We start from the raw sequence: 24,358 nt of genomic DNA, 5'->3' as shown, positions 1-24,358 counted from the left end.
CTGGGAGATACATTCAGATAATCCCTGTGTAAATTAATAGTTGTAAATTTGCTCATTGTTTTCTGCACAATTTCATTTTTTAACAATGCAAATAATAAACTTTTCTAACCTCGTCCAAAAAGCTGCAGTAATGTCTTAGCTATAAAAAACTTATTATTTTCTCCAGTTTAGCTTGAACACCAAGTATGGTATTTAATCCAATCTGGCATCCCAACTCTGCATCGTCTTGTTATGATGGTCTGTTGTCGCTAGATGTCGCTGTTTTAACTATTCAATAGGAGTTGAGGCTTTGAACGCTGAAGTGGATTACAGTTAATCCTAACAGTGAGATTCTAAACACAAAAACAACCAAAAATGTTTTTTATTATTAATGAATATATATATATATATATATATATTGTGGCGTGGGCGGGGTTTTGATGGTCTACCATCATGCTTTGCGGGAGGGATTGTTTTGTGTTCACCCTGTTGGGAAAAAGTGTTCAAGTTAGTGGCTTTGGCCATAGGTGTGTGTGTGGATGATGTGTGTTTTATGGAGGTTGGATGTGGTGGATTTTGTGTATACATGAGGAGGAAGACAATAAATTACTCCCAGCCATTTGCATTGGGCAGCAAAAGCAGCTCACTCGTCTCTCCAAGTTCCTGCATAGCGGTGAAAACGCTACAATATATATAATTAATATCCCGCCAATAACACCAATAACTGATATTTATTTCATATTATTAATAATAATTAATTATTATTTTCATGTTTTTAGTGATTAATTTATTTTACGGCATACTGATGTTATTGCCATTTATGATCATAGTGACAAGACATTTCCTTAAACTTGGCCTTTTTCTACAAAAAAGAAAATGTACTACATGATTGGAAATACATATGCAAGTAATGTGTCTGTTATGTTAATTTAAATGCTTTTGGCATCAGCAAAACTAAGTGATAGCACCATTATATATTGAATTAAGGGACTTATTAAATGGAGCAAATCAATCTTTCCCATGCTCCCGAATGATGAGAACCAGTTAGATGGTTAAACGATCATTTAATACCTCTCTGCAAAAATCTGAATCTGAGAATGATTTCATTGTTCAATAGATCTTCTTAACTCTCGATCAGCATTGATAGAGTTATTGGACTCTTCTTGCTATAAAGCACCTTAAACATTAATAAAGGAATCTGTATCCATAGCCACCATGTTGCTTCCAATACGAACAAAATTTCGTTCTTCAGACTCCAGATGTGCACAAAAGGATTAAAAAAGTAGTGCAAATAACTCACATATAACAAACAGACACAACAAATAACAGGAGTGCACACAGGTTATGAAAGTGAGGCAGTAAATATATATATATATATATATATATATATATATATATATACAAGTACACTCTACATTCAAATTCAAATTTTATTTGTCACATACACAGTCATAAACAGTACGATATGCAGTGAATATGCAAGGTGGGTACAAGTTTTTTTTTTAAATAAATACTTGATTGAATTTGAATTATTTATTTATTAATATCATTATGATGACACATTTTGCCTTTGGCCTTTGTTTTATTTTGCTTGTACGTCGCCCTCCTTTCCACTAGGCGGAGACAATACTTTAAGTCAAAATCCAATTTTCTACTACATTCACACGCTGAATCCCAAATCGCACGATTTCTGAAACAAAGTGCACTTTATCTGGTATTTATTTCTACCCTACATAGGACAATCTCATAGTTAGCAGTGAAGTATTTGGGATCGGGCCGTGTGGACGCCAGAGCTAAGCGTCCGAGACCGTACAAACACCGGTATGTTAGCATAGCAGGTGCGTAGTCGGTAATGTTGTGTTAAAAGGTGACGATATTTTTCCGCCCAGTTTGTAGTTTTATTAGGCTTTATTCTTAAAAACTTTTTGGCTGTAAAAAAATGCTTTGGAATGTGGTGAAAAACTAGCGTTTCAACAGGCTGTTGTTTAAGAGCTAACTCTTAACAATCTTAGCTAACGTGCTAGTTCTGTCTCGTTTTGTGTTAAACACTGCACAAAGTTCTAGCGCGCGCGTCGTTACAAAATGACTTATATTTACATAGGTACAGCATTATTAATGCCTTTATTGATGCTTTCATTTGCATTTTTATATACAAAAGGCCTATCGTGATTAGCTTGCATTAATTAGCCTGCAAGGTTTGTGTTTTTATATTTTATTCGAGGCTCGAGCGCTTTAAACTCTTCATCGTGACGCTGATATAACTAATGCAGATGTATTTTATGAAAGTTAGCTAGAGAATATTCGTGTTTTTTTTCCTTTACACCTGTACTTTATTTGCTTTTTGTATTAAGATTGGTTTGTTACGATGACTGACAGGTTGAAGGCTTTGAGGTCAGCCAATGGTAGCGCAGAGGCAGGACAAAACGAGCCAATCACGTTGCAGGAGGCGGGGTTATTTTTTCCTCCCTTGAGTAATAAAGACTTTAAATAGAATAAAACCATGAATAAATAGACTGGTATTAATTGTTGTCTTTCACTTCAACCCTGTTTATTTCAAAATACTTACTCACTTAATTTTTTTTCTCTATCTAAATCACTCTTATTTTCAAAAATAATTAATTTCTCAGTCTGTCTCTTGGTTGTTTCTCATCTACAGGATTCGCTCCTGAGGTATCGTGGGGACGTCGGTAAACTCTTGAGGTCAGAATGTTCAACCCTCACCATCACCAGCAGCAGCAGCAGCAGCAGCAGTTTCATCAGCACCTCCGTCAGCTCCAGCAGCTGTTCCAGCAGCAGACCCCGCCGCCACCTCCACCGCCTCCTCCTCCACCGCCGCAACCTCCACCGACACACCACATCCCCCATCACCACGGGGGAGGCCGGTGAGATGTCACCTTTGGCTTGTCTCATGTGTGATAAAGTGAAAGAGGAAATTGGGCTCTCGAGAAAATAAAACCCTTCAGTACAGGAATATTGTGAGGCTCCATTTGGGTTTACGGCCAAAAGATTGTAAACCTATGATTCATAAACTTGTATGTGGTCCAAGGTTGGAAGCATGCAGTAATATGGAACATTTAGTGTCCTATGATGGAGCCCTTTTAAAAAATGGCTCTGGAATGAGCTAGAATACTGTATGCACCTCAGAACTTCTCACCTAACATCTCACTAATGCTCTCATGGCCAAATGTACACATAAATTCAGTGTGAAGTGTTCTAAGAAGAGTGGATATTTCAACAGCAAAAGGGGAATATGTTTTAGAATGTACACAAAAGCATGTCAAGAGAGGAATTTATGGAAAAAATTAAGTAAAATGTTAATAATTTCACATTGAGCAGTAAAGGAAAAAAGAAAATGTGAAGACAAAAAGAAAACTACAGGTAGTCCCCGATGTACGAACATTCAAATTAGGAATTTTCACAGATACGAACAAACCACAGTTCTACAAACATTCGTAAATGTGAACAAATCATCGTAGCTCACGTGTATTGACACTGCATTGCACAAGATACCAATGTTTACAATTATATACAATATTTTCAGTGTGTAAGACATAAAATGTCTAAAGTCTTGTATATTTTCTGTTGAGGTGGGAATGAGTCTCAGTGGTTTTAATCAATCAGTTCGGGAGCATGATGATAGAAAATGTCTGTCCTGTAAAGCTGTCCTGATGGTGAAAACTTCTAATTTCGTAAAATACTCAACAAAGCAGAGTTCACTGTCCAATACAGTGGAAAACAAGTGTATTGTTATGCTTTACATTGTGTATTCGTCTCAAAGACTCCCTTTGTCAGAACCAATCCTACTTATGAACGTGCTTCTGGGACGGAACTTGTTCGTAAGTCTTGGACTAACTGTACGTCCCTGAGAACACCAACCCTAAAATGAAGCATGGTAGCGGTAGCATCATGTTAACCGTGGCCTCTTAGCTGATTCTCAGATTATTGCACTCGATCCTTCCCTAAAGTTCAAAGTTGTTTTTTAGTAGCTCATTGGTTTCAACAATCCAGTTCTATCTAGATCTTAAACACTAACAAATGCGTGTTTCGTTCTAATAGACCGATGGCTGTCCCGGCTCCGGCGCCTCCTCCTGCCCGCATGGTCAACCTGTGCTCAGCCACTCAGACCATCATCGCCCCTAATCCCATGCTCCAAGGTGCATTACTGATGCAGCAGATGCAAGGTAAGCTGAGTACCTCTCTCGCTCTCTCTCTTGGTGTTCTTTACATAGTGGGCATGCGGAGAATTCAGATGGTGAGTGTGACATGATCAAAGTAACTCTTTAAATAGGAGCAGGCAGGATAACTGCTAGGAAGTAGGGAGGGCATGACCAGTGTGTATTTAATATGCCTTAAATTTAAACACTTTGTGTGTTTAATTATAATAAGCATAAAACATATGACGAGGAATTGCAGCTTAAAAAAAGGCTGTGTGGTGATGACTTGAGTATGCAATCTCTGTAAAATAGGCATGTTATGAAATATATTTTTTCTTTTTAATGTCTTTGTTTAAGCCTTTGTATTGTTCTTCCTTCTTCATAAGGAGGCATGCGTAGCTTCGCTATGGGCGGGCAGCAGTTCCAGCAGTTTTTTGCTACCGGATCAAGATCCTCCATTTTGGGTCCGGTTCCACTGGGAGTTGCTATTAAGACTCCTCATATGGGATTTCCTCCAAGACACTTCAACCCACATGCTCGCTATTTTAACAATGTGAGCCATTTGTTATTCTTATTATTCTTCTTCTTCTTATTAAGCTTTTTTTTTATTTTTTATTTAAATGATCATGTTGTGACAGCTGTAAATAAGAGTGCTGTTAGTTACTGGGTTAATGGTATACACACAGGATTTTCAGTCAAGGCAGCAGGACAGGAAGAGGGAGAACGAACACCGACCTGCAGTCGGAACCGACACCCAGTCTGGTGCAAGCAGCAGCCGAGGTTCACGTTACACCACACTGCACACTCTACTCCACTCGTCTTAGTGTTAGTGTGAAAACAGAAACCTAAATGTTTTTTTTTTTTTTTTTTTTTTTTTTTTTTTTGTACTCTAGATGAAACCACAGCCGTGGCAGACGTGAACAGTCAGTCATCCACGCAGCAGCCAGATGAGCCAGCTGCAAAGAAGCAGAGAACAGAAGGGTGAAGTTTATTTTGGGTTTATGAATAACTTGCATCAAGCACGCTTTTGCTTATGCTTTTTAAGCGTTTTTTTTTTTTTTGTGTCCCCTCAGGCCGAACGATGCGCTTGAGACTGAAGCCTCCCCAAGTACCGAGTATGAGCGCACTGCTGAAGATCCTGATACTGCAGGTAACCGAAAAACCCAGACACAGTTTTTTTTGTCTGTGTAAAATCTTCTATTAATTAAAGATGTGGCGTAAGCCTAAATCTTTTGCCCTTCGGGGGGGCCGTGGGAATGGGCACCAGCTGGTGATTCTTCCTTGTTAATCAAGCACTAAAGAGCGCGCAGGATCCTCTTGTTTTCCTATGGATAATAAATTTTTTTCCCACCATTAGGGGCTTTTTGGGGGTCTTAACATGCTCAAAAACTCATGAAAATTGGCAGACAGGTTGGAATCTGCTGCCATTAGGATGCCTGAGAGAGATTTTGCTGCATAGCTCATATATACTTGCACGTATGCACACGAAACTCGGTACACATTTAGAGCTCATTGAGCCGAACAACTCTCACGCTGCACTGCATGTCCTGGGCTCAACTCAACAGTAGGCCGGTTATTTTGAGTTGTTTGCAAAAACCCATCTGATGGATTTTGATATACCCCTCCTAAGGAATTTATACGATCGCCACCAAACCGGGCCGATGTGATCTAAAGACATTGAGGATGCAAAATTGCAGAGGGATTTTTGATATCTCAAACGGGTCAGGCATGATGATGCCATAAACTTAAGCTGAAAAGTGATTAATAACAAGCAATGGCTTTTGGTAGGTTTAAGACGCTTAAATAACGCACATGTTGGGCGGTGCCGAAGGTCAGAGTACAATGGTCAGACTGGTTTAGATTGATAAATTGGTAATTTATATGATGGATGTTTTCTTGCCACACTTTAGACCCCTTTTGAGCACAATTTGTACAAATTAAGCATACTTTAACAAAGTGTGATCAACTTTGTTGTAGGGCTGGGCGGTATACCTTTTCATACAGAATACCGATGTTTAAAAAAAAAAAAAATGATATTCATTTTTCATATACCCCAATACTGGTGAGTGTGTGCATACAATGCGTCGGGAACACGGAGCTGTGGAACGTCCCGCCGCGGGACATTGTTTGAGAGGGAGATTGTTTTGCATTGGTACCAAACAAACCGTATGCGTCTTCATGAGAGCGGTGGAAGCACGGCCTGTGTGTGTTGGGCGGTGAACAGCATGGACGAAGAAAATGTCACAGACAAAGAGAACCTTCTTCCGAAAAGAGGAGCCATGTCGGTTATGTGGAAATACTTTGGCTTTAAAAAATCTGACGTTGATCAAACAACCATCATATGTAAATGTTGTCGGGCTAAAGTTGTAGCCGCAGAAGGCAACACAAGCAATTTGCTTCACCACCTCCGTCACAAACATGTCCTGGAATATAAAGGAATGCATGATACTAAGATCTGCATCCTCTTCCGCATCTGCAGGTGATGATAAAGTTGGCACTGCAACATAAAACGCGACTCAGACGTCACTCAAAGACGCGTTTACTAAGGGGACTGCCTACGACAAGAAGAGCGATATTACCAACGCTATTACTTTCCACTTAGCTAAAAACATGGTACCGCTCTTTAATAATATTATTACTGAAGTAATATTATTAATGTTTCACAAAGTGAAAAGTTTCACTCCTCTTGTATTTACCTGTTTCAGGTCATTTGCCTTAATGAAAGTCCAGTGGATAAAGTTTTCATTTTGCAGTTACAGGGGACATATTGTTTACATTGTAGCCAGCTTAAAGATGTTTTCAAGTTGCAAAACTTGCACAATAAAGTGTTGTGTATTTTGACTGCAAGTCATGAATTCTGATTTCTTCACCTCATTACAATTATGAGTGCCACTGTCACCTCTTTGTGAACAGCAGCATTTTGTGAGACCAATCAAACCTGGGTTAATACTAATCCGGTCAATGTAAGCCAATATACTGCAGTAATTATTCTCTAATTTATTAGGAAATGGGGTTAACACCTAATCATGCATAAAAAAAATACAGTCAAATACTGTGACATCGATATAATAAAAAAAAATACCGTAATATAAATTTTTGGTCATACCGCCCAGCTCTACTTTGTTGTTGACTTGTCTGTTTCAGACTGCATACCAGAAGAAGACGGGACGGTAGCCGGGTCCGAGGCAGCCGAGGCACTAGAGCAAAGCCGGGCAGCCGAGGTTGGGATCGCCAACAGTAAATGCAGTTCTGTGAAATTCCGATAGATAGAATCATTTTAAGTGGCTTTTCTTTTTACAGCAGGTGGAAGGTCCAGAGTCTTCACTCAAGGACACGGATCAGCAGAACAGTTCAAGCCAGTCAGATTCTGCAGGTTCAGTGACTGTAGCCGACGGTAAAGATGACACAACCGGGAGCAGCGAACCATCCAAAGAAAAGACAACGACGACGGCAGGGGGGGGAGGAGAAACGACTAACAAATTCTACTGCTATATCTGTAACATCACCTGCCACAACCAACAAGTACGTCCCTAAATTGATGGGCAGAAAGTCTTTTAAAAAATAAACCATCGTTGCGGTTCTTGATGTTCCGTTAACACAGGTTTAATATTGCACTCCAAAGTTTAATGTTAAGCAGAAGAGCTAAGAAGTACTGCGTGTTCAGGCATGAAAACACACTTACCTGATTTTTTTTTTTTTTTTTAAGGAAAATGAGTTTATGATACTCTGGGTCATTATTAGATTTTTTTTTTCTATTACTTTCACATTTCAGAGATCCAACATACAAACTCTCCCCATCTTCTACCCATATGTGAAGAGTAAGATGAAGTTTAAAAACTTGTGATAGTTATTGACCAGATGGCTTATTTAGGTGTCGAGGCGTCCCAGACAATAGTTTCACCAAAAGGTTAATTTCAAGAAGCTTCATTCAAGGGCCCATTGTACTGCCATCTATTGGACAAATTTTGTGTAGCAACTAGATCATAACATCACAATCAGCACAGTTAATAATGTGCATAAAGCTGGTCTGTTTAAGGAAATGTTGTAAAGGAAATACACATAATCAACATCTTTAAAAAAGAGAGCACGAGATTCTGGCAGACGCAAGACTTCGTTTGTTATTGGTCACATGACTCGAAACTTCATTTGGACACGCTTCGCAGCTTCTGTGCCATAACTAGCCAACATCACTAGTAAAAACATTGAGAACTAAACACTCTTTTACAATGTTTTCTACAAAGAGTGAATCTGTGCCGCTTGAGTTGTAAGGGCTTCCTGTTTATTTATTTTTTTTAAAGAAAAATACCTCATAAGTACTTGCCACAGAAACAACAGATGTCTGATCTCCAAGGTGTGGAGATCTGTTTCATGTGTTACCTAAATTTAGCTTTAATTATTAATCACAATTTCTCAGAATACCTACAGAACATTTATCTGAAATTATTGAATGCTAAATTATTTTTGCTAATGCTTTAATCGTATGCTAAAGACTTAGAAGAAGAAAAAAAATCATACGCACTGTTTTTTTTGTCATTGTGAGTTTTGTCATTGTAGTATGCACTTCTTTATATAGTTATTTCAGCACCCTTTAATCTGTGTGTGTGTGTGTGTGTGTGTGCATGCAGAATTTCCAGAGCCATATGAACGGACTGGCTCACCAGCAGAGGATGATGGAAATTCAGCACATGAGTAACGCTTGCCTTGTCACGCTGCTGCCTCGTGTACAGGAGACTCTGCAGGGTTCACGAAAAGATGGGTGAGCTAGATACACAGACATATAAACAACGTCTTGATCAGCATCAAATGTAAATGATTTATTAGAAATGTTGTAGTAATGTAAATGCTTTGTATCCAACAGGGAGAAAAGACCAGGTCTGCAAAGGTGGTGTCCCACCTGCAAAACCCACTTCACTACTAATGTCATGGATCATCGTAAGACCAGGGAGCACAAGGTGAATCTCTGAGCAGTCACGTAAAACCTCTGAGCAAGGCATAAGTCTTAAGTCATATGTATAAAAATAAAAGTTAAGCGATTCAAATTAACCTGAACATTGAGGTTAGCAGAGAAAAAGGATCGCTGGAAGAAATTCCAACCTGTACGTGTTTATCTCCAAAGTACGTTTCTGTTTTTCTTCTTTCGTCCTCTTATTCATGACAGATTTGTAGCCGTTCATCGAGTCCCAGCTGTACCGTCTGTAAGCAGCAGTTCAGGACATCTAGAGAGTTTGTTGAACACATGCAGTCCACCGAGCACAAACAGCGCATGGAGCAGGTAGACATTCCGTGTCTCAGTGTAGACAACTTGTGTCAGATCATCTTCATTGATTGCCTGGGATTTAATCTTTGTTTGTTTGTTTGAAGGTGTTAAAAGAAACCGGGAAAGGGAATCTGGACGAATTGGGTTTGGAGGTTTACACAGTGGGCGCTGATGAAGAAGGCATGGACAGTGAGGAAGAAGAGCGGGTGGAGGAAGAAAATGGACAGGTAGAGGAAATTCGATGATCGTGTCCCTCCACCCTTTTTTTTTTCCCCCCCTGTGCCAGAATTTAATGTTTATTAAGATTTAAATAGAGTGTAAGTATTTTTTTTTATTTTTATTATTTGCTTGCCTTATAGCAGGAAGGGCTCCCAGTAGAGATGGAGGTCACATTGGAAGACATGACAGAGGAAGAAGAGTTTGACTCAGACACTGTATACGGTAAGGAACATGCCAGAGCCATGCGCATGTATAGTTATTCCTAGCAATATAAATGTCTAAATATTTCCCAAAATCTGTTTTTAGTTTAAATAGAAACAGACTAGCTGTGTCTATTCAGCACTTATTTCAGATTTTAAATGATCTCAGATGGCAAAATGGCATCTAGAATTTCCCTCACGATTTAAAGGCACAGAGACAACACTTACATTTGACATACTAGTAAAACCTTGGATTGAAAGTAACTTAGTTTGCAACATAAGCAAAAATTGTAATAAATTTTAACTTGTGATTTGATTGTCGTAGGTGTGGTCACACTTTTTTTTTTTTTTTTTGGCCACACAATTTGGCAGTGGGGAAAGGGGACAGGGATTTAGTCAAGTAGGCTGTTATACTTTACGTTCAGATTTACCGAAACAGATTTTTCAGAAAATCAGATTTACGAACGTGCTCCCGGAACAGAACTCATGCATAAGCAGGGAACAGACTGTAAATATTCTCTTTCACTCTCTCCCCGACTGAACATACTGTTCTTATCACCTGCAACCAGCTCTGCTTAGTTGTGTAACGCAACGCCATGCATAAATGTAGTGAAACAGGAAAACTGAAATCTACTTTTCTGCTCCATTTTCGGGTACAAAGTTGACACCGGAAACTCATGTTATTTAAAGTGTTTATTATTAAGCGTAAAGTATGCTGAATATCTACCCTATAACTTTCTGTAATGGATAAGAACCCTGAAAGGAATCAGATTGAATATTAGAAAGTCAGTATTTATTTATTATAAATTTTTTACCAAATTTGTGTTAATGTAAATCTTTTGCTGTGCTGTGGTTCCTAGGTTCCAGCTTCGTGATTCCTGTGGCTGGGTTCCTGTGCCGGCTGTGTAACGAGTTCTATCACTACGAGGCATCAGCACGACGCTCTCACTGTAAGACGCACCAACACTTTGAGAACCTAAAGGTATGTCAAAGACATTACATCATTACTATTACAGTATCTAGTATGCGGTTATTCAAGTTCAGTAATGGAGGCCCAGCACAGTTTTTTTTTTTTTCTTTTTCCCTCAAACCCTGGTGATTTGACTAATCTGTTAATTACCAGGTCTAGTGGGTGTGTTTAAGTGTTGGTGACTTACAAACTGTGCTTGACACTGGCATTCCAGGAATGGAGTTGAATCTTGAAGCTGATCTAGAATTTTTTCAAATGAGGCAGTACTACATCTAAAGGTCCCGCTAGATATGGTTTAGCTGTAGCATGTAGGATTTTTGATGCCTCTTTCAAGGAGATGTAGGCGATGGCTAAACTTTATGCTTATCTAGCTAAAGTCAAAGATAAGCTAACATAAATCATAGCTGCCACAAGATGTGAAAGTGCCTTATGTGTAAAGCTGAATGAATGTGAATCAAAAATTATCCACACTGATGACTTCATCAGAAGTGAATCTTTGTTCTCGTAGGGCTGCTTTCAAGGGAACAAACAGGTGAAAGTCTGATAGAGTGAAATCAGGACAATAGGGAAGATGCTCAAAACAGTTTTTGGAGAGTGTTGACAGTCGACTTTGAAAAACATCTCACTGTAATGAGTACTGGTTATTGTCAACCTTTTTAGTGATAATGTTTCAATACTTCTGGCCCTTGAGAATCCCAGAAAACTAAGTATCGATGAATTCTTCCTGCTGATGGTCGACCTTTTGAACTTTTTCTCGCTCGGCGATTAAGGACGTTTCCGTTCACTCTGAGGACTCTAAGGCTAGTAGTGATGAATCTGTGTCTCGTCACCAGTAATGATTCCCTTTAAAAAACTTTTACCTTCCTTAGAGTGTCGCTGCAAATTCTGTCAGCAGAAATCCAAAGGCTTCTGTTTATGATCTTCTGTGAGTTTAATTTGATGTTAAGCCTTTTTTTTATTTAATTTTTTTACAGAAATACAAGGCATTAAAGATTCAGGAAGCTTCAGCTGCACAGGCCTCCGAATCAGTTTGCACGTCAGCAGATCATGAAACCAAGGACGCTGAGTCTCCTAGCGGTTCCTCGTTAAGTGACCCTGCCATCAGGAACAGCAGACTAACGTCCTCTGGAGCTGCAAATGATCAGGGAAACATCGGCACCAGCGGCAAGGAGAGTAACAGCAACAGCGCACCACCTTCCCCTAACCAGCAGCCTGCCTCTGGGTCTCCCACCCAGCCCAGAGACACGGAGGAAGACGGGGTTACAGAAGAGCCTGACGAGGAGGAGGACGTCCCAAGCAGCGTCCCCGAAGAAAAGACCAGCAGAGGGCGTGGAAGGACGCCTGGCAAGAAACGAGGAAGGGGAGGAAGACGACGCTGAGCTCTGGGAAAGACACGAGACGGAGGAACAAGCTGCTATGGAGAGATTGAGTGGGAAATTTTTTTTTTCATTGAATGTCCGTTACACATCCTCTGTTGTTCACTAAAAGAGACGGAAGCCAGGACAGTAGGACAATCCCTGTAGAGAGTAGGTCTTGTATTCAGGCATTTTGTAGGTCTTTGCCCCAGATTTAAGACTACATCTTAAACCCTTAAAGCTTCTTCTTATAATTTTTTTTTCCCTTCGAGATTTATAAAGAATGTGTGTAAAGATGATGAAGAAAGACCTTGCACATTTACATCTGTTAAGGTACTTGATCTTTAAAAAAAAAAAAAATCTTGTAGTGACTTAGAATGTAGCAACGTTTTACTTTAACAGCATTTTAAAGATGTGGTTTGGTAAAGCATAAAAAAAAATATAAAAAGGAAAGTGAGAGAGAAAACTGAGAAAAAAAATATAAAGGTATTTTAAAAACAATCTGAGGAAAAACAACCAAGCTGGGAGCAAGCGGTTATAAAAGGCTCCAGCTTACTTAAATCAGAAAGGGCATTTCGCTGCAGTTATCGCTTCAAGCTAAAGACCGTCTCGGATGAAGCTGGAGAAAATTCTATAGGTGATGTTTCCCAGAGCGTGACGTACGCATCTAGCCGCCTTACATCAGATCCGTTCGGTAAAACCTTGATCTGGTTTATTTTCATCATTTCAATGTCAAGAAGGTGATCTCGTCCAAGCTGGGAAGAAACCGGACCTTCAGGTTAGCTCTAGCAGGATCTCGTCAAAAGCCAGCGCTCTTTAAGGAGCTTTTTTTTCTACGCATGCTGTTCCAACGACCAGTACGCAAAGTGTTACTTCACAAGTGTTTTTTTTTTTTTTTTTTTTTTTCCCCACAGTCTTAGCCTAGAATCCGGCATTCTTTAGCTTCATCCTAGTGTCCTAGTGTTGGTAAAGTTGTCATTATTAATGTCGTTAATTAGCTTAGCTAATTGTACCACCATTACCGCTGTTTGTCTTTTATGCTCCTAGGTGTGACTGATTTGTATTTTTTATTTCTTTCTTTTCAGAAGCCACTCGGGTTTAGTTTACAGCTATCGTTTGCGGTCCAAACAAGGAAAGAGAACACGGATTCACAAATGAGAGCATGATTCAAATAATGTGCTGTATAGACGGTGTAATGGTGACCCGAAATACTGCTTAGGCTCTATTGTGGTTTGGTTAAAAGTAGCAAAAAAAAAAAAAGAGATCTCACGGCGAGTTTAAAAACCTCTCAACTTTTTGTCAGTCTGCTGGTCCCATGCTATTCTACGGTACATCCCTCTGTGCTTATGCTTTATTTTTAATTTAAGTTTTAAAAAAATGTGAGCTTTGATTCTTGGAAATGCTGAGAGCAGATCTTTTAATAAAAAAAGGAAGAAATGAAATGACGATTGATTGATTCATTCGTTCGTTCATTTGTTGTTAAGTACATAAGCGTTTATAGCTGTATAGAGAAGCGCTGAGAATTTTTTATTTTTTTTGTGTCCCTTTACTTCCTGAGCTGTATGATCATCATGCTTTGTTTTTATTTCCCTCTACACAAACTATTTCTTGCCTCTACAGTAGTGTGTGTTTTATTTTTTATTTGATTCTGATCAAACCGAGTTCAAACACATTGGGGGGAGAAAAACAGCATGTTTTTTTTTTACGGGCGAGTCAGTCAATGCTCCGCAGTATACTTAAAAAAATTTTTTTTAAGCAGAATGGCTTTTTTAATCTTCCCCGATGATATTTGGATGAATTTGTTTCGAAGTTCATAAAAAGAGTTTAATTTGACCTAACAGTAGTGGGAAATTTTTCGTTTTTTGGAGATCCGTGTTTGTTCGGGATGCTTTAAAGAATCGGTTTTAGCGTCGAAGAATTGCAGAAAGATTTGAAGCCATGTCTGGATCAGATGCAGCTTTAGATTCACTCTTGTACTAGCCTGGAATTACATTAAAAAAAAATTCTAATTTAAGACATCCCTTTAAGAGTCCCTTCCCCCCCCCAAACATTTTAAGGCAGTAAACACTCGCCTGTCTTTGAATCCACTAACTTTTTCGAGGTGTACGTTTAAGCTGAGTAGACATTCCTAATATTTCTGAAAGGCAGATTTTAGTCACAATTTAGCCACAGCTTCGACACCACATGCAGTATTAGTCACTCTTCAAATATACACTTTAAATTCAGTTTCAGAATCAGACAGCCATCGTAATCTGTGTTTTGAAGACGAGCATTAAACAGCACTAACATGCTGTGGAATGGAAATGTGTAGTCTTGAGTCGTTCCTCCTACCAGGACCACAACACTATGGGAAATGATCATCAGAATGGAACTGTACATTTCATAATCTATTTTTATTCTACAAATGAAATAAGGATTTAAAACAAAAGGTTGTTTTATAGGAGCTGGAAGCAACTTGTAATTTTTTTTTCTCCTCCAGATGTTTTGTTTTCTGCATTTTAATGTCTATTAAAATATTTGATGATTGAGCTGTTGTTTCTTTGTGAAGTGATTTGTGAAATGAGGTATTCCATGTTAAAATGACTGTTTTAGAGGAAAAAAACAAAACTCACAAAGACGCACAAATAAGGGTGTGATGTGTGCTCATAACATAGAAATAGAAACTACAGCAGAGCTTTGTGCCAGTGGAATGAGTCAGGACTGGAGTTCAGCTTCCGCTCAGTCATCATCCCTTAGACGGCGGCTCTTTTTGCTCCTCTGGTTCCTTTTTGTTGAGCTGAGCTCGAAACTCCTGCCGAGCCTGTCGGTTGGACTCCAGGAGCTCGTGCAGTTTTCCATTCAGAGCGTCGTTCCTCTCTTCTAAGTCATCCAGGCAGGAGTTTATCTGGTCCAGCATGGAGTTAATGGCGGCGTATTCTAGGGTTTCAAGAAGTGATATCGTAGACAAAACAGTGATCACATGACTTCATTCATATTTCACTTTCTCATAGTGCAGTCTTGAAAAATGTTTAGTTTGACTGTTATTTTTCTACTGCACAGCAATTCAAACCAGTTCTTACATTGTAACATATAAAATAAGTCATACAGTATGTTATACATTTTAAACAATTAAATGGCAGGTTCAAATAACATTAAAGAGACTAAATATTTGCAGGAAGAACCCTTAGTCTAATAACCTAATTCATATACAGTTGTATAATTAAACCCTGACATTTACTCCAAACATTTTCTACTGGACAATATGCTAACTTTTTTTCTTCTTTTTTTTTTTATAGGAAGTGGTTTTTGTTTTTTTTGTTTTTTTATTTGAAAGATAAGATAAAAAGCACAAAAAATGTTTATTGAATACACAACAGTCAAAACTTTAAATATGTTAAATATATATATTATTAATTAAATATATAGCATTCATATTGATATATTTTATTCATATCCAGAGCTTTGTTTTTTTCTCTTATATGAAATCCTCTCTGACGTGGTTTTAGCTTAATGTTATTTTTAAATCCTGACGACAAACATAACCAAATATTTCTGTTCACTTCTAAATGCCGTATATATATATATATATATATATATATATATATATATATATATATATATTTATTTATTTATTTATATATAAAAATGTTAAAAGTACATAAATTGTACAGAATTCTATAAAAGTAGATGGAATCAATTACAATAAAATACATTTAAATTTTTTAAATACTTATATATATAGAAAATAGAAAAATATAGAAATAGAAAAAATAAATCTGGCAACCTCATCAATTAATTATCATTATTACTATTAGTAGTAAAAGTAGTAGTTAAATATTTATAGCTGATGATGAATTGCAAGGATGAAAAAAAACAATCTGGCAACTTTTATTTCTTCATAAATCCCTCTTTTGCGAATCCTACCTTCATCATTTAGATACATATAACATCCTGATTCATCCTCCTCTGTCTCAGTAAACCTCACCTTCATCATTAAAGTCATCCTCATCCTCTATCAGTCCTTCAGCAGATGTCAGCTCGGGGTCTCCGTTCGGTCCGGACATTTTCATCTCTTACACAAATACTAAAGCGAGCTGTAGAGCTAAAACAAATCACAATTCATTATATATAAGGAATAAGAGAGTAAACCTGGATCAGATGTGATTGTTATTATTGTACCTTCACACACACACACACACACACTGCAGGACAGCTGACTGTCAGGTGACTGAGAAGTATTCTAATGAAAAGCCATACTATAATAATACATTTATGAATAAAAATAATTCAATAGTCAACATGATTATCATCTAAACTTTGTGGTTTTGTTTAATTCAGCATTAACAATTTCATATAAATTAAGTGAATCACTCGTTTTTAACTATTAATTTTATTTATTTCTAAGGTTATTTAAGAAAATACAACAAACAAACATGTTAAACAAGAGATAAAAACTATTTCTGGTTAAAACAATCATAATAATTGTTATTTATTACCCAAAAAAAAACAGATTTAATCCCGTGCTACATCATTGTGAGCAGGCGTTATTGACAGTCGCCTAACGCGTCTTGTGAGCGTCGCACAAATTATACGTCACGCTGAAGCCCTAATATCAATCCTTTCCATTTTGTTTTGGCAGTATTATCAAAAACAAGTAACTCAATGTTATGTATTTATAGTTGCTTAGTGTTTGCCGCGTCTTAGGGCAGAGGTTAAGATTTTTTTGTACATTAAGTTTTTTTTTGTTTATTTTATTTTTTATTTTTTTGCTTTCTGTAAAACAGTGGGTGTTTGCCCTAGCACGTGCGCAGGAAGGGAATGGAAGATTTGCCTGCAGATTTAAGAGATTTTCTCCAAAATCAACCTTTCCTCCAGCTCACTGCAGCCAAAAAGGTAATCAGATGCTCTCTATTCTTTTGCATGTTCTTCTGTTATTTTGCATGGTTAAGAAATGTTATGATGGACCTCTATAAGGAGGGACAGTCCTGATTATAACGCTCAAGTTTGCAAATTCAATGACCAAGCTGTAAAATTGTCTTTAAGTAATTTCATGTGTGATTTTACATTTTTTTTTTGCTCTTAGATCAAGTGCACGTTAAACGGCCATGAGTTTCCATGCAACCTCGAGGAGCTGCAGAACTTTGTATCTGGGAAGAAATTCAAGAAACTTTGTGCTGGAGAGGAATTTAACTACAGCCAGTATGAACCTCACCTGGTCCCGAGCACAAAACAGCCGTATGTGTTTTTGTTTTTTTTAACAGACAAATAAAAATCTGTTAAGTTTTTGTGACTTATTTATCTATTTATTTATTTCCCCACAGAAATCACCTTTTCTGCAAGCTGACCCTGAGACACATCAACCGCGTGCCTCATCACATCCTCCGGCACGTCGGTGGAAAACGTTACAAGAAAGCTCTAGCACAATGTAGGAATATGTTTTTCAGAACCGGCGACCCTTCTAATCTTTCCCTTCTAAACAGATCCAGTGATGCTTCTAAACACTCAGATCTAAGTGTTCTGATAATTAAGCATCTTAGTTACTGATATCAACCTGAATTATGATCCTATAACACAATAATGTCAGCTGGAGTAAACCACAAGACCTGTCTTTTCTTGTTGTTGGATGTGGAATTTATTTAGAAAAGACAATCTTACGACATAATTCCCTTGCTTTTCACTACACCTGGTCCACAAGCTTTTATATTCCCTCGTTAATTATTAAATGTTTTAGGCTGAGCTGTGAGCTACGAATGCACCGGTGTTTTCCTTTTTTTATCAGAAGTGAATCTTCATCCTCATAGGCCTGCTTTCAGGGGAACAAACAGATGAAAGTCTGATAGAGTGAGATCAGGACTATAGGTGCTGCTTTAACACCTCAAAACTAAATTTTTCGTCAATAGTGGGGGCAGAAGTGTGCGGGCGTGCGTCATCAAGATGCTTTTGGATATTAGTCCTCGGTGTTTAATCCGAAGTTTAGTCTTCAGCTCTTCAATAAGCATCTCGCTGTAATGAACTGTTGATTTTTGAACTTTTTTCCTGATATTGTTCCAATACTGGCCTTTGAGAATCCCAGAGAACTGTAAGCATTGATGAGTTTTCCAGCTGATGGTTGACTTTTGGCTTTTTTTTTTTTTTTTTTTTTTTTAGGTCAGCGATTGAGGATGTTTCCGTTTCATACTCTGCCATTTACTCTCAGACTCGTAGTAATGAATCCATGTCTCATCAGTAATGATTCTCTTTAAGAAACGTTCACCTTCCTTAGAGTATTCCGTGAGTTGTTTTGGCACCGGGTACACCCTCAGACCGCAAAAAATTACTTGCTTTCAGAATCGTTCTCTACTTTTGTGCAGATGTGACACGTGGGACTCCATTTTTCCTCAACCTGCAGTTACAAATGAACTGATGTAACAAGTTCACATCTGTACAGGCGTCACTGGGGAGACAGTAGCCTTGAAAGGAAAATGCTGATGAGACCGAATTGTGGATCCTTTTGTAGTTCTGATCACACTATGGATGTTTGCGTGTTCTCTTTTTCAGATGAGGAATGCATAAAACAAGGTGTGAAGTTTGTTCCGATCAGACTCAGGCATAAAAAGCAAGCCCGAGACACAGAGGAGGGCATGGAGAGTGCTGGTGAAGGAAGGAGCAAGCACAACCAGAAAGAGAAACAGAAACAGGACAGTGGCATTTGGGCCCCGAGCTCCAGCGAGGGAGAAGGAAGTGACTCTGAGGACAGCATGTCAGATCTTTATCCATGTAAGCATGCAGCTTTTGGATTTGTGTGCGCCTCTTGGTCACTTGTGGTCACTAATATTGTGAGATATTTATAAAAATTTTGTCTTCCTTTGTTCTTTCCAGCCACTCTGTTCACGCTGAAGAAGTCAGAAGGACACGAAGTTAAGGAGGAAGACGACAATGAATTCCAGACAGATGAAGAAGATATGGAGGTTTCTGAAACAGAAGAAAAACAAGCAGCGCAGAAACGCAAAAAGGTATTTTAATCAAGTATTTCTATCAATGAAATCATTTTTATGTCAGCTATTTAACGTAGTAAATTGTATTTGAGTAATGGTTTAAATCTTTCTGACACTGTTCCTCTCTGCTTTTACAGGTCCAGCCTGCTGAATTTAACAAGAAATTTAAGAAAAACAGAAAAAGAAAAGGTTTTAAGCACATCAATAAAGTTAAGAATGGAAAATAATACATCATGTTTTCAATAAATCTTTGTCTTTCTGCTTTTCTATCATTGAGTCAGAGAACATGGTCACAAGCAGGTGTGCAATTCTGTAAGAATTTCCTCCTATAAATATACAACATGCTACAGTCACTAACTTTGATTTGGGACTGAAGAATGTAATTATTACTTAGTATTTTAAATAGTACTTTTGCTTCGGATTCTTGTGGTCTGATAACTAGACTCAAGGTGTATGCATTATTAATTATAACAGAAAAGTAAAAGACAAGAAATAACTACAATAAAACAAACAGTATATACAGTACAATAACCTATGCCACTCATATTAGTCCTAAGCATCGTGTGATGCATGATGTCATCTCTAAAGCGAGCCATTTTGCTTGATCAGCAGCACGTCACCTCATCTGGTGTGCTTCTCTCTCAACATCAGCTTTGGTGTTGGTTTTTCAGGACGCGTGGTCGATGTGATAAGGCGGAGGTGTTAGCTCCACGTTCATCTCTCCTCCTTTATTCAGTGATGAAGTCTTAATTTGTCATACATGCTCTACATTACACTACAGTAAAATTCATACTTAGTGGGAAGCATAGAGGGTGTGGAGAGAATACAGTAAAGTGCGTTGGTGGCAACTTTGGCATTGCTGAGGTTTGAACCCCGACCTTCTGATCTGTAACTCAACATCTTAACCATTGAGCCAACACTGAACCTTAAAGGAGGTTTTGTAATTCTAAGGCAGAATTATATAATCTACTGTAATGGCGCTATTGGTTCTACATGGATTATGGAAGCATCTGCCAAATGCCTAAATGCATTAAGCTTGCTTGCTGGGTATAAAAGGATAAGACCAGAACAGGATAAAATAAAAACAAACTGATTGTGGGTGCCACTGGGAACACTTTGTATGTGGGAATATGATGTACAGGGTCTTAGATCCTGTTGTCGGGGAGAGAAGACGGCTTTCTTCAAGCTGTATTTGCACTGATTTGGGTCAGTTTAAAATGAGCGTCTACATGTGTCACAGAAAACATATTTCACCTTAGGAATTAAATTTGGGAATATAAAATACTAGGCATTATGACTAAGATATATTTATATATATGTGTGTGTGTGTGTGTGTGTGTGAACACGATTGTGTAATAAACTAAAACCTTCCATCAACGTTTGCAGTCATGAAAACTACAAATATCAAAATATATGAACATCTGAAGTTAATTTTGAGGAAGTTTTACTGAGGTAAAGGCTAAGATTAGAGAAGCAGAGCGCACAGTACAGGGCTATTTCAAATTTGCTATTTCACTGCCGTCCCGTCGCGCGTCATTTGACGTCATTAAAGCGCGACGAGTAAACTGTTTACTATTAGCTTGAAGAAGCAGTGTTTATGCACGTTTCACGTTTGTATGGTAAGACTGAGATTCTAAACGAAATAATTAATTTTGTGTCAGAGGAAACGTCTAAGAGATACTGAGTTTTAATGACTATTAATTATATTATAAAATATATTATCCTGGTTAAGCACAAAGAGTTCAAATTAGGTTAAAAAGAGAAATGATGTATTAGCCTGTAAACACTGTAGAAAAAAAAAACTATATACATAAACATGTACTATTACACAGTGAAATGCAGTTAAACAATAAATGCATGTTGCAGTTTAATGTATAATTCAATTATAGTTTTACTTCTAATATGTTAACCTTGTGTTAGTGTGGCTTGTATTTTAAAATAACAGCTGACTATTATTGTTGTTACTTAATGTCCTAATGCCAAATGTGTTATTTCATAGTTTTAAAAATAAAGAAGGAAAAAAAAATCCTAACTTGTGTCCAAACGTTGACTGTTATTTTATATAGGTAAATAGGTGTGTGTGTGTGTTTTTTTTTTATATATATATATATATATATATATATATATATATATATATATATATACATATATACACAATGTGTCAGTGCACTCAGTGTTACTGTTTTTTTTGTTTGTTTTTTTTTAAGGAAATCATTTCACGCACAAGCAACCGGATCTTTCCTGAATCTACTAGAATCTCCACCCTGTGTGTTACAAGCTTTAACGTCCACCATGGCAAGTTCGACAGTGAAATTTACCTGGTGTTCCTGCCGCAACTACAAAATCCAGTCTAAAGACACGCACGAAAAGTGTTTAATCTGCTTGGGAATCCAACATGCCAAAGAGGGGGTCTTGGAGTATGGAAAATGCCCACACTGTGCCAAGATGGACTGGGGCACTTGTATCAAGCGTCTCACCAAGGTGCAGGAGGTGATCTATCAGGAGGCCCAGCAACGGAAAAACGAGGCGTCTCAGACGGGAATGCAGTCTAAACTTGAACCGGTGGCATCGTCTGCTACGGCTAAAGAACTTAAATCTGTGAGGTTGGTGTCTGCTACGCCTACTGTATCAGAGACAGAAAATGCTATGCCATCTTTTTCCACTACACCTGTCATGTTCACTCTTATCTCACCGTCTTTGGACCTACCTGACCCAAACGCTGCATCGATGAAAGGTACATATGTTTCACATGGAACGTCACAGCATACGCAAGACCTGGGTGCATCTGCAGCACCCATTCCAGTGCCTTCAACCTCACACAAGAGGTGGCATTCACCTCGGTGTCATCCGTGCCGCGCGAGGCACTCGAGCAGGGGCTGCGGACGGAGACGAAAACACTCCCCGATTTTATCCTCATGTTCATCCTGGAGCTCCGACTCCTCGTGTGAATCTGTTAGGGAGAAAAGGCCGAGAAGGGAAACGAAGACTTCTGCAAAACTTGCCAGGCAAAACGATAAGCTGCTAAAGATGGTGGAGCAGAAATTAGAAGCTCAACAGAGAGCCGTGCAGTTACAGTGGAGCGTAATGGAGAGGCGGCTTGATGTCTTGGAGAAAAGGAGGCCAATCGATATTCCACATTCAGCAGAAATCTCCCAAGTGTTCACTAGATCCCAAGTGGATCAGGGACAACAGACAGGTACAGCGACCTGTTCTGAATCTGTCCCCCTTTTAAATGAAGTTAAACAAGAAGATGCACCTTTAGAAATCTCAAATGCTTTACCATCCACTTTACCTCAGCGACTGAGTTCAATGCAGGACGTTCCTACATCTGAAGAGCTGCAGAATCTTATAGTACGTGCAGCCAGACACATGGGTATCGAGTTTCCCAAATGCCAGAATGGCTTGTCATGTCCACTCATGGTGCCAGAATTTGAGAATTTGGTCCAATGTTCGTGGTCCAATCCGGCGAGTTTACCACCTTTCAGGCCAGTGTTCTCCGAGTTGTACAAGCTTCATGAAAGCCAGGCTATGCCTTACGCTCATATGCCTCAAGTCAACACGCTTATGTCGGCCATCCTCCAAGCCGTTATGCCACCGGGAAACAGAGAACACCACCCTGTTCCTCCTGAACACTTGAGGTTCACTGAAACACTCGCAGAAAAATCGTATCAAACCGCCGGCATGCTAGCAAAGACTGCAAACTATTTGCGATACTTGTCTGATTACCAGAAGCGCCTTTTGGCAGAAATTTCTGAAAACCCAACTCCTCAAAGGCTCACTGACGTTCTCGCTGAGCTTAAACTCATCGCAGAGTTCACATTTCAGCTCTCCTCACACCAGGCAGAATTTTCTGGAAGGATCATGGCAGCGTCTGTGGCTGTTAAACGACAGATATGGATGGCCAAGACCAACTACACAGATTCACTGAAGGCTACAGTCGCAGATCTTCCCTTTGTTGTCGAGACTCAAAAATAAAACCTCCTTAAAAACTCCCTTTAGTCATCATCCCCAGCTACAGTAATGCAAAGTTTTCTCAGCACACCAGAGCCATGATTGGATGCCTGCTTCTGAATCACTGGCCCCCCAGGAACTCATTTAATGGCTTTCCCAAACATGTGGAAATGTCTTGGAGCGAGGTTAGGACTGTACAGGGGATGTGGCAACAACTCCCAGCCGAGTTCCTGTAACCTACAAATGGTGCTGGTGAGTGATTGTGTGTACAGTTCCCATAGAGAGATCCATCTCTTCCACAAGTTGGCGACAAGTTATCTGTTTGATTTGCAAGGATCAGGTGTTCCACTTGTTAAAAGTTTACAGGAAAAACTGCAGTGTGCTCCGAGTCACCTCGGCCGGGATCGTCGTTCACAGACATACGACCTCTTTTAAAATGTTTGCACCATTTAAACATTTTATTGCGACCAAGGATCTCATTACTGTCCTGTGCTTGAAGTCTTCTGTAAAAGTCAGTCGGTTTTACGCATTCTTCATTCACTGGAAAATTTATCACAAGTCCCAGTTTGGCTTAAACATCAAGCTTTTTTTTTTTCCTCATGTTTAATATGTGAATTTTGGGTCCCCATATGCTGAAAATGACTGCTGCACTGAAATCAACAAGGTGTTGTAATTTCTTCAAATCTGACCTCTATTCTGTGTTTCAGTTGTTTCTTGATTATTGTTATGTGTGCTTGTCTTTGAGTGTACTGTATATACCACACATTAAACCAGTAGAAACTATGTCTGGTATTTGTTGATCTTTAATTTAATAAAGGCAATCGAAAGTATTCTTATAAACACTCTTTTTGGGTAAAAGTCTACCAAATTATTACATCTTGATTTGGCTATTTTATTCCACTTTAACTAGGACATTTCCTGGTTCCATTGGTTTTGAAAAGATTTGAGTTCTGGGATGTGGCTGGGACATTCCTACACTACTTCTTCTGAATGCATGTCTTTGTTGATTTGTTTTTGAGATGTTATTGTCCTATGCAAATAAAAATTTCCTTCAGCTGCATAACACACCTGTGGGTTTTGTGCCAAAATTGATGAGTATTTGGAGCTAACCATGATTCCTTATAACTAACCCGGTTATTAGCTGAAAAAACACAGTCGTACATCATGATCCTTCTTCCACCTCCATTCTTCACCATGTGTATAATGTTCTTTGGGTAATGAACTGTCTGCAAACAAGCATGTTTAGTTTAGGATTCCTCTTGATCTCATGTGTTTAAAAGTACAGGGAGCTTTGTGTTAAGCTGCAGAATAAAAGTTGGA

At 38.6% G+C, this 24,358-nt stretch overlaps 4 protein-coding genes across 9 annotated transcripts; 3 read left to right on the top strand and 1 right to left on the bottom strand.

Moving 5' to 3' along the window:
* The first annotated feature begins 1,670 nt into the window (after window positions 1-1,670).
* On the top strand, window positions 1,671-12,255 carry ciz1a (cdkn1a interacting zinc finger protein 1a). 5 transcript variants are annotated; one of them, XM_053485402.1, is made up of 16 exons: window positions 1,671-1,693; window positions 2,636-2,861; window positions 4,036-4,160; window positions 4,520-4,686; window positions 4,820-4,913; window positions 5,027-5,114; window positions 5,207-5,283; window positions 7,278-7,354; window positions 7,434-7,655; window positions 8,759-8,889; window positions 8,992-9,085; window positions 9,292-9,405; window positions 9,495-9,617; window positions 9,750-9,831; window positions 10,670-10,791; window positions 11,754-12,255. In XM_053485402.1, the coding sequence occupies exons 2-16, from the start codon at window positions 2,686-2,688 to the stop codon at window positions 12,156-12,158; spliced, it is 2,097 nt and encodes a 698-aa protein (XP_053341377.1). In that variant the 5' UTR covers window positions 1,671-1,693; window positions 2,636-2,685; the 3' UTR covers window positions 12,159-12,255. The 5 variants fall into 5 exon arrangements, with proteins under 5 accessions (XP_053341377.1, XP_053341378.1, XP_053341374.1 ...); XM_053485403.1 differs by lacking the exon at window positions 1,671-1,693 and adding an exon at window positions 1,720-1,817 and having other exon boundaries at window positions 9,753-9,831; XM_053485399.1 differs by lacking the exon at window positions 1,671-1,693 and adding an exon at window positions 1,720-1,817.
* Window positions 12,256-14,508: 2,253 nt separating this feature from the next.
* bbln (bublin coiled coil protein) lies at window positions 14,509-16,328 on the bottom strand. Of its 2 annotated transcripts, XM_053485406.1 has the most exons (3): window positions 16,293-16,328; window positions 16,099-16,215; window positions 14,509-15,050 (listed from the first exon to the last, which is right to left on the bottom strand). In XM_053485406.1, exons 2-3 carry the CDS (start codon window positions 16,181-16,183, stop codon window positions 14,860-14,862), a joined length of 276 nt encoding a protein of 91 aa, XP_053341381.1. In that variant the 5' UTR covers window positions 16,184-16,215; window positions 16,293-16,328; the 3' UTR covers window positions 14,509-14,859. The 2 variants fall into 2 exon arrangements, with proteins under 2 accessions (XP_053341381.1, XP_053341380.1); XM_053485405.1 differs by lacking the exon at window positions 16,293-16,328 and having other exon boundaries at window positions 16,099-16,286.
* A 351-nt stretch (window positions 16,329-16,679) lies between these two features.
* surf2 (surfeit 2) lies at window positions 16,680-19,346 on the top strand. The gene is made up of 6 exons (XM_053485404.1): window positions 16,680-17,006; window positions 17,197-17,348; window positions 17,435-17,538; window positions 18,651-18,869; window positions 18,972-19,105; window positions 19,225-19,346. Exons 1-6 carry the CDS (start codon window positions 16,932-16,934, stop codon window positions 19,312-19,314), a joined length of 774 nt encoding a protein of 257 aa, XP_053341379.1. The 5' UTR covers window positions 16,680-16,931; the 3' UTR covers window positions 19,315-19,346.
* Window positions 19,347-20,644: 1,298 nt separating this feature from the next.
* Window positions 20,645-23,821, top strand: LOC128511867 (uncharacterized). The gene is made up of 2 exons (XM_053484873.1): window positions 20,645-20,706; window positions 21,295-23,821. Exon 2 carries the CDS (start codon window positions 21,380-21,382, stop codon window positions 23,060-23,062), a length of 1,683 nt encoding a protein of 560 aa, XP_053340848.1. The 5' UTR covers window positions 20,645-20,706; window positions 21,295-21,379; the 3' UTR covers window positions 23,063-23,821.
* The last annotated feature ends 537 nt before the right edge of the window (window positions 23,822-24,358 follow it).

The sequence above is a fragment of the Clarias gariepinus genome, chromosome 24, assembly GCF_024256425.1.
Source record: "Clarias gariepinus isolate MV-2021 ecotype Netherlands chromosome 24, CGAR_prim_01v2, whole genome shotgun sequence".
Taxonomy (NCBI): domain Eukaryota; kingdom Metazoa; phylum Chordata; class Actinopteri; order Siluriformes; family Clariidae; genus Clarias; species Clarias gariepinus.
The sequence above is the reverse complement of the archived record's forward strand: the minus strand, read 5'-3'. Positions and strand labels throughout refer to the sequence as shown.

Coding starts and splice junctions, on each gene's coding strand:
- bbln (XM_053485406.1), bottom strand. CDS start 16,183: ATGAAAATGTCCGGACCGAACGGAGACCCCGAGCTGACATCTGCTGAA. Junction 15,051..16,098: donor GGATGACTTTAATGATGAAG/GTGAGGTTTACT, acceptor TTGAAACCCTAG/AATACGCCGCCATTAACTCC.
- ciz1a (XM_053485402.1), top strand. CDS start 2,686: ATGTTCAACCCTCACCATCACCAGCAGCAGCAGCAGCAGCAGCAGTTT. Junction 5,115..5,206: donor AAGAAGCAGAGAACAGAAGG/GTGAAGTTTATT, acceptor GTGTCCCCTCAG/GCCGAACGATGCGCTTGAGA. Junction 7,656..8,758: donor TCACCTGCCACAACCAACAA/GTACGTCCCTAA, acceptor GTGTGCATGCAG/AATTTCCAGAGCCATATGAA.
- surf2 (XM_053485404.1), top strand. CDS start 16,932: ATGGAAGATTTGCCTGCAGATTTAAGAGATTTTCTCCAAAATCAACCT. Junction 17,539..18,650: donor CAAGAAAGCTCTAGCACAAT/GTAGGAATATGT, acceptor TCTCTTTTTCAG/ATGAGGAATGCATAAAACAA. Junction 18,870..18,971: donor CATGTCAGATCTTTATCCAT/GTAAGCATGCAG, acceptor TGTTCTTTCCAG/CCACTCTGTTCACGCTGAAG.
- LOC128511867 (XM_053484873.1), top strand. CDS start 21,380: ATGGCAAGTTCGACAGTGAAATTTACCTGGTGTTCCTGCCGCAACTAC.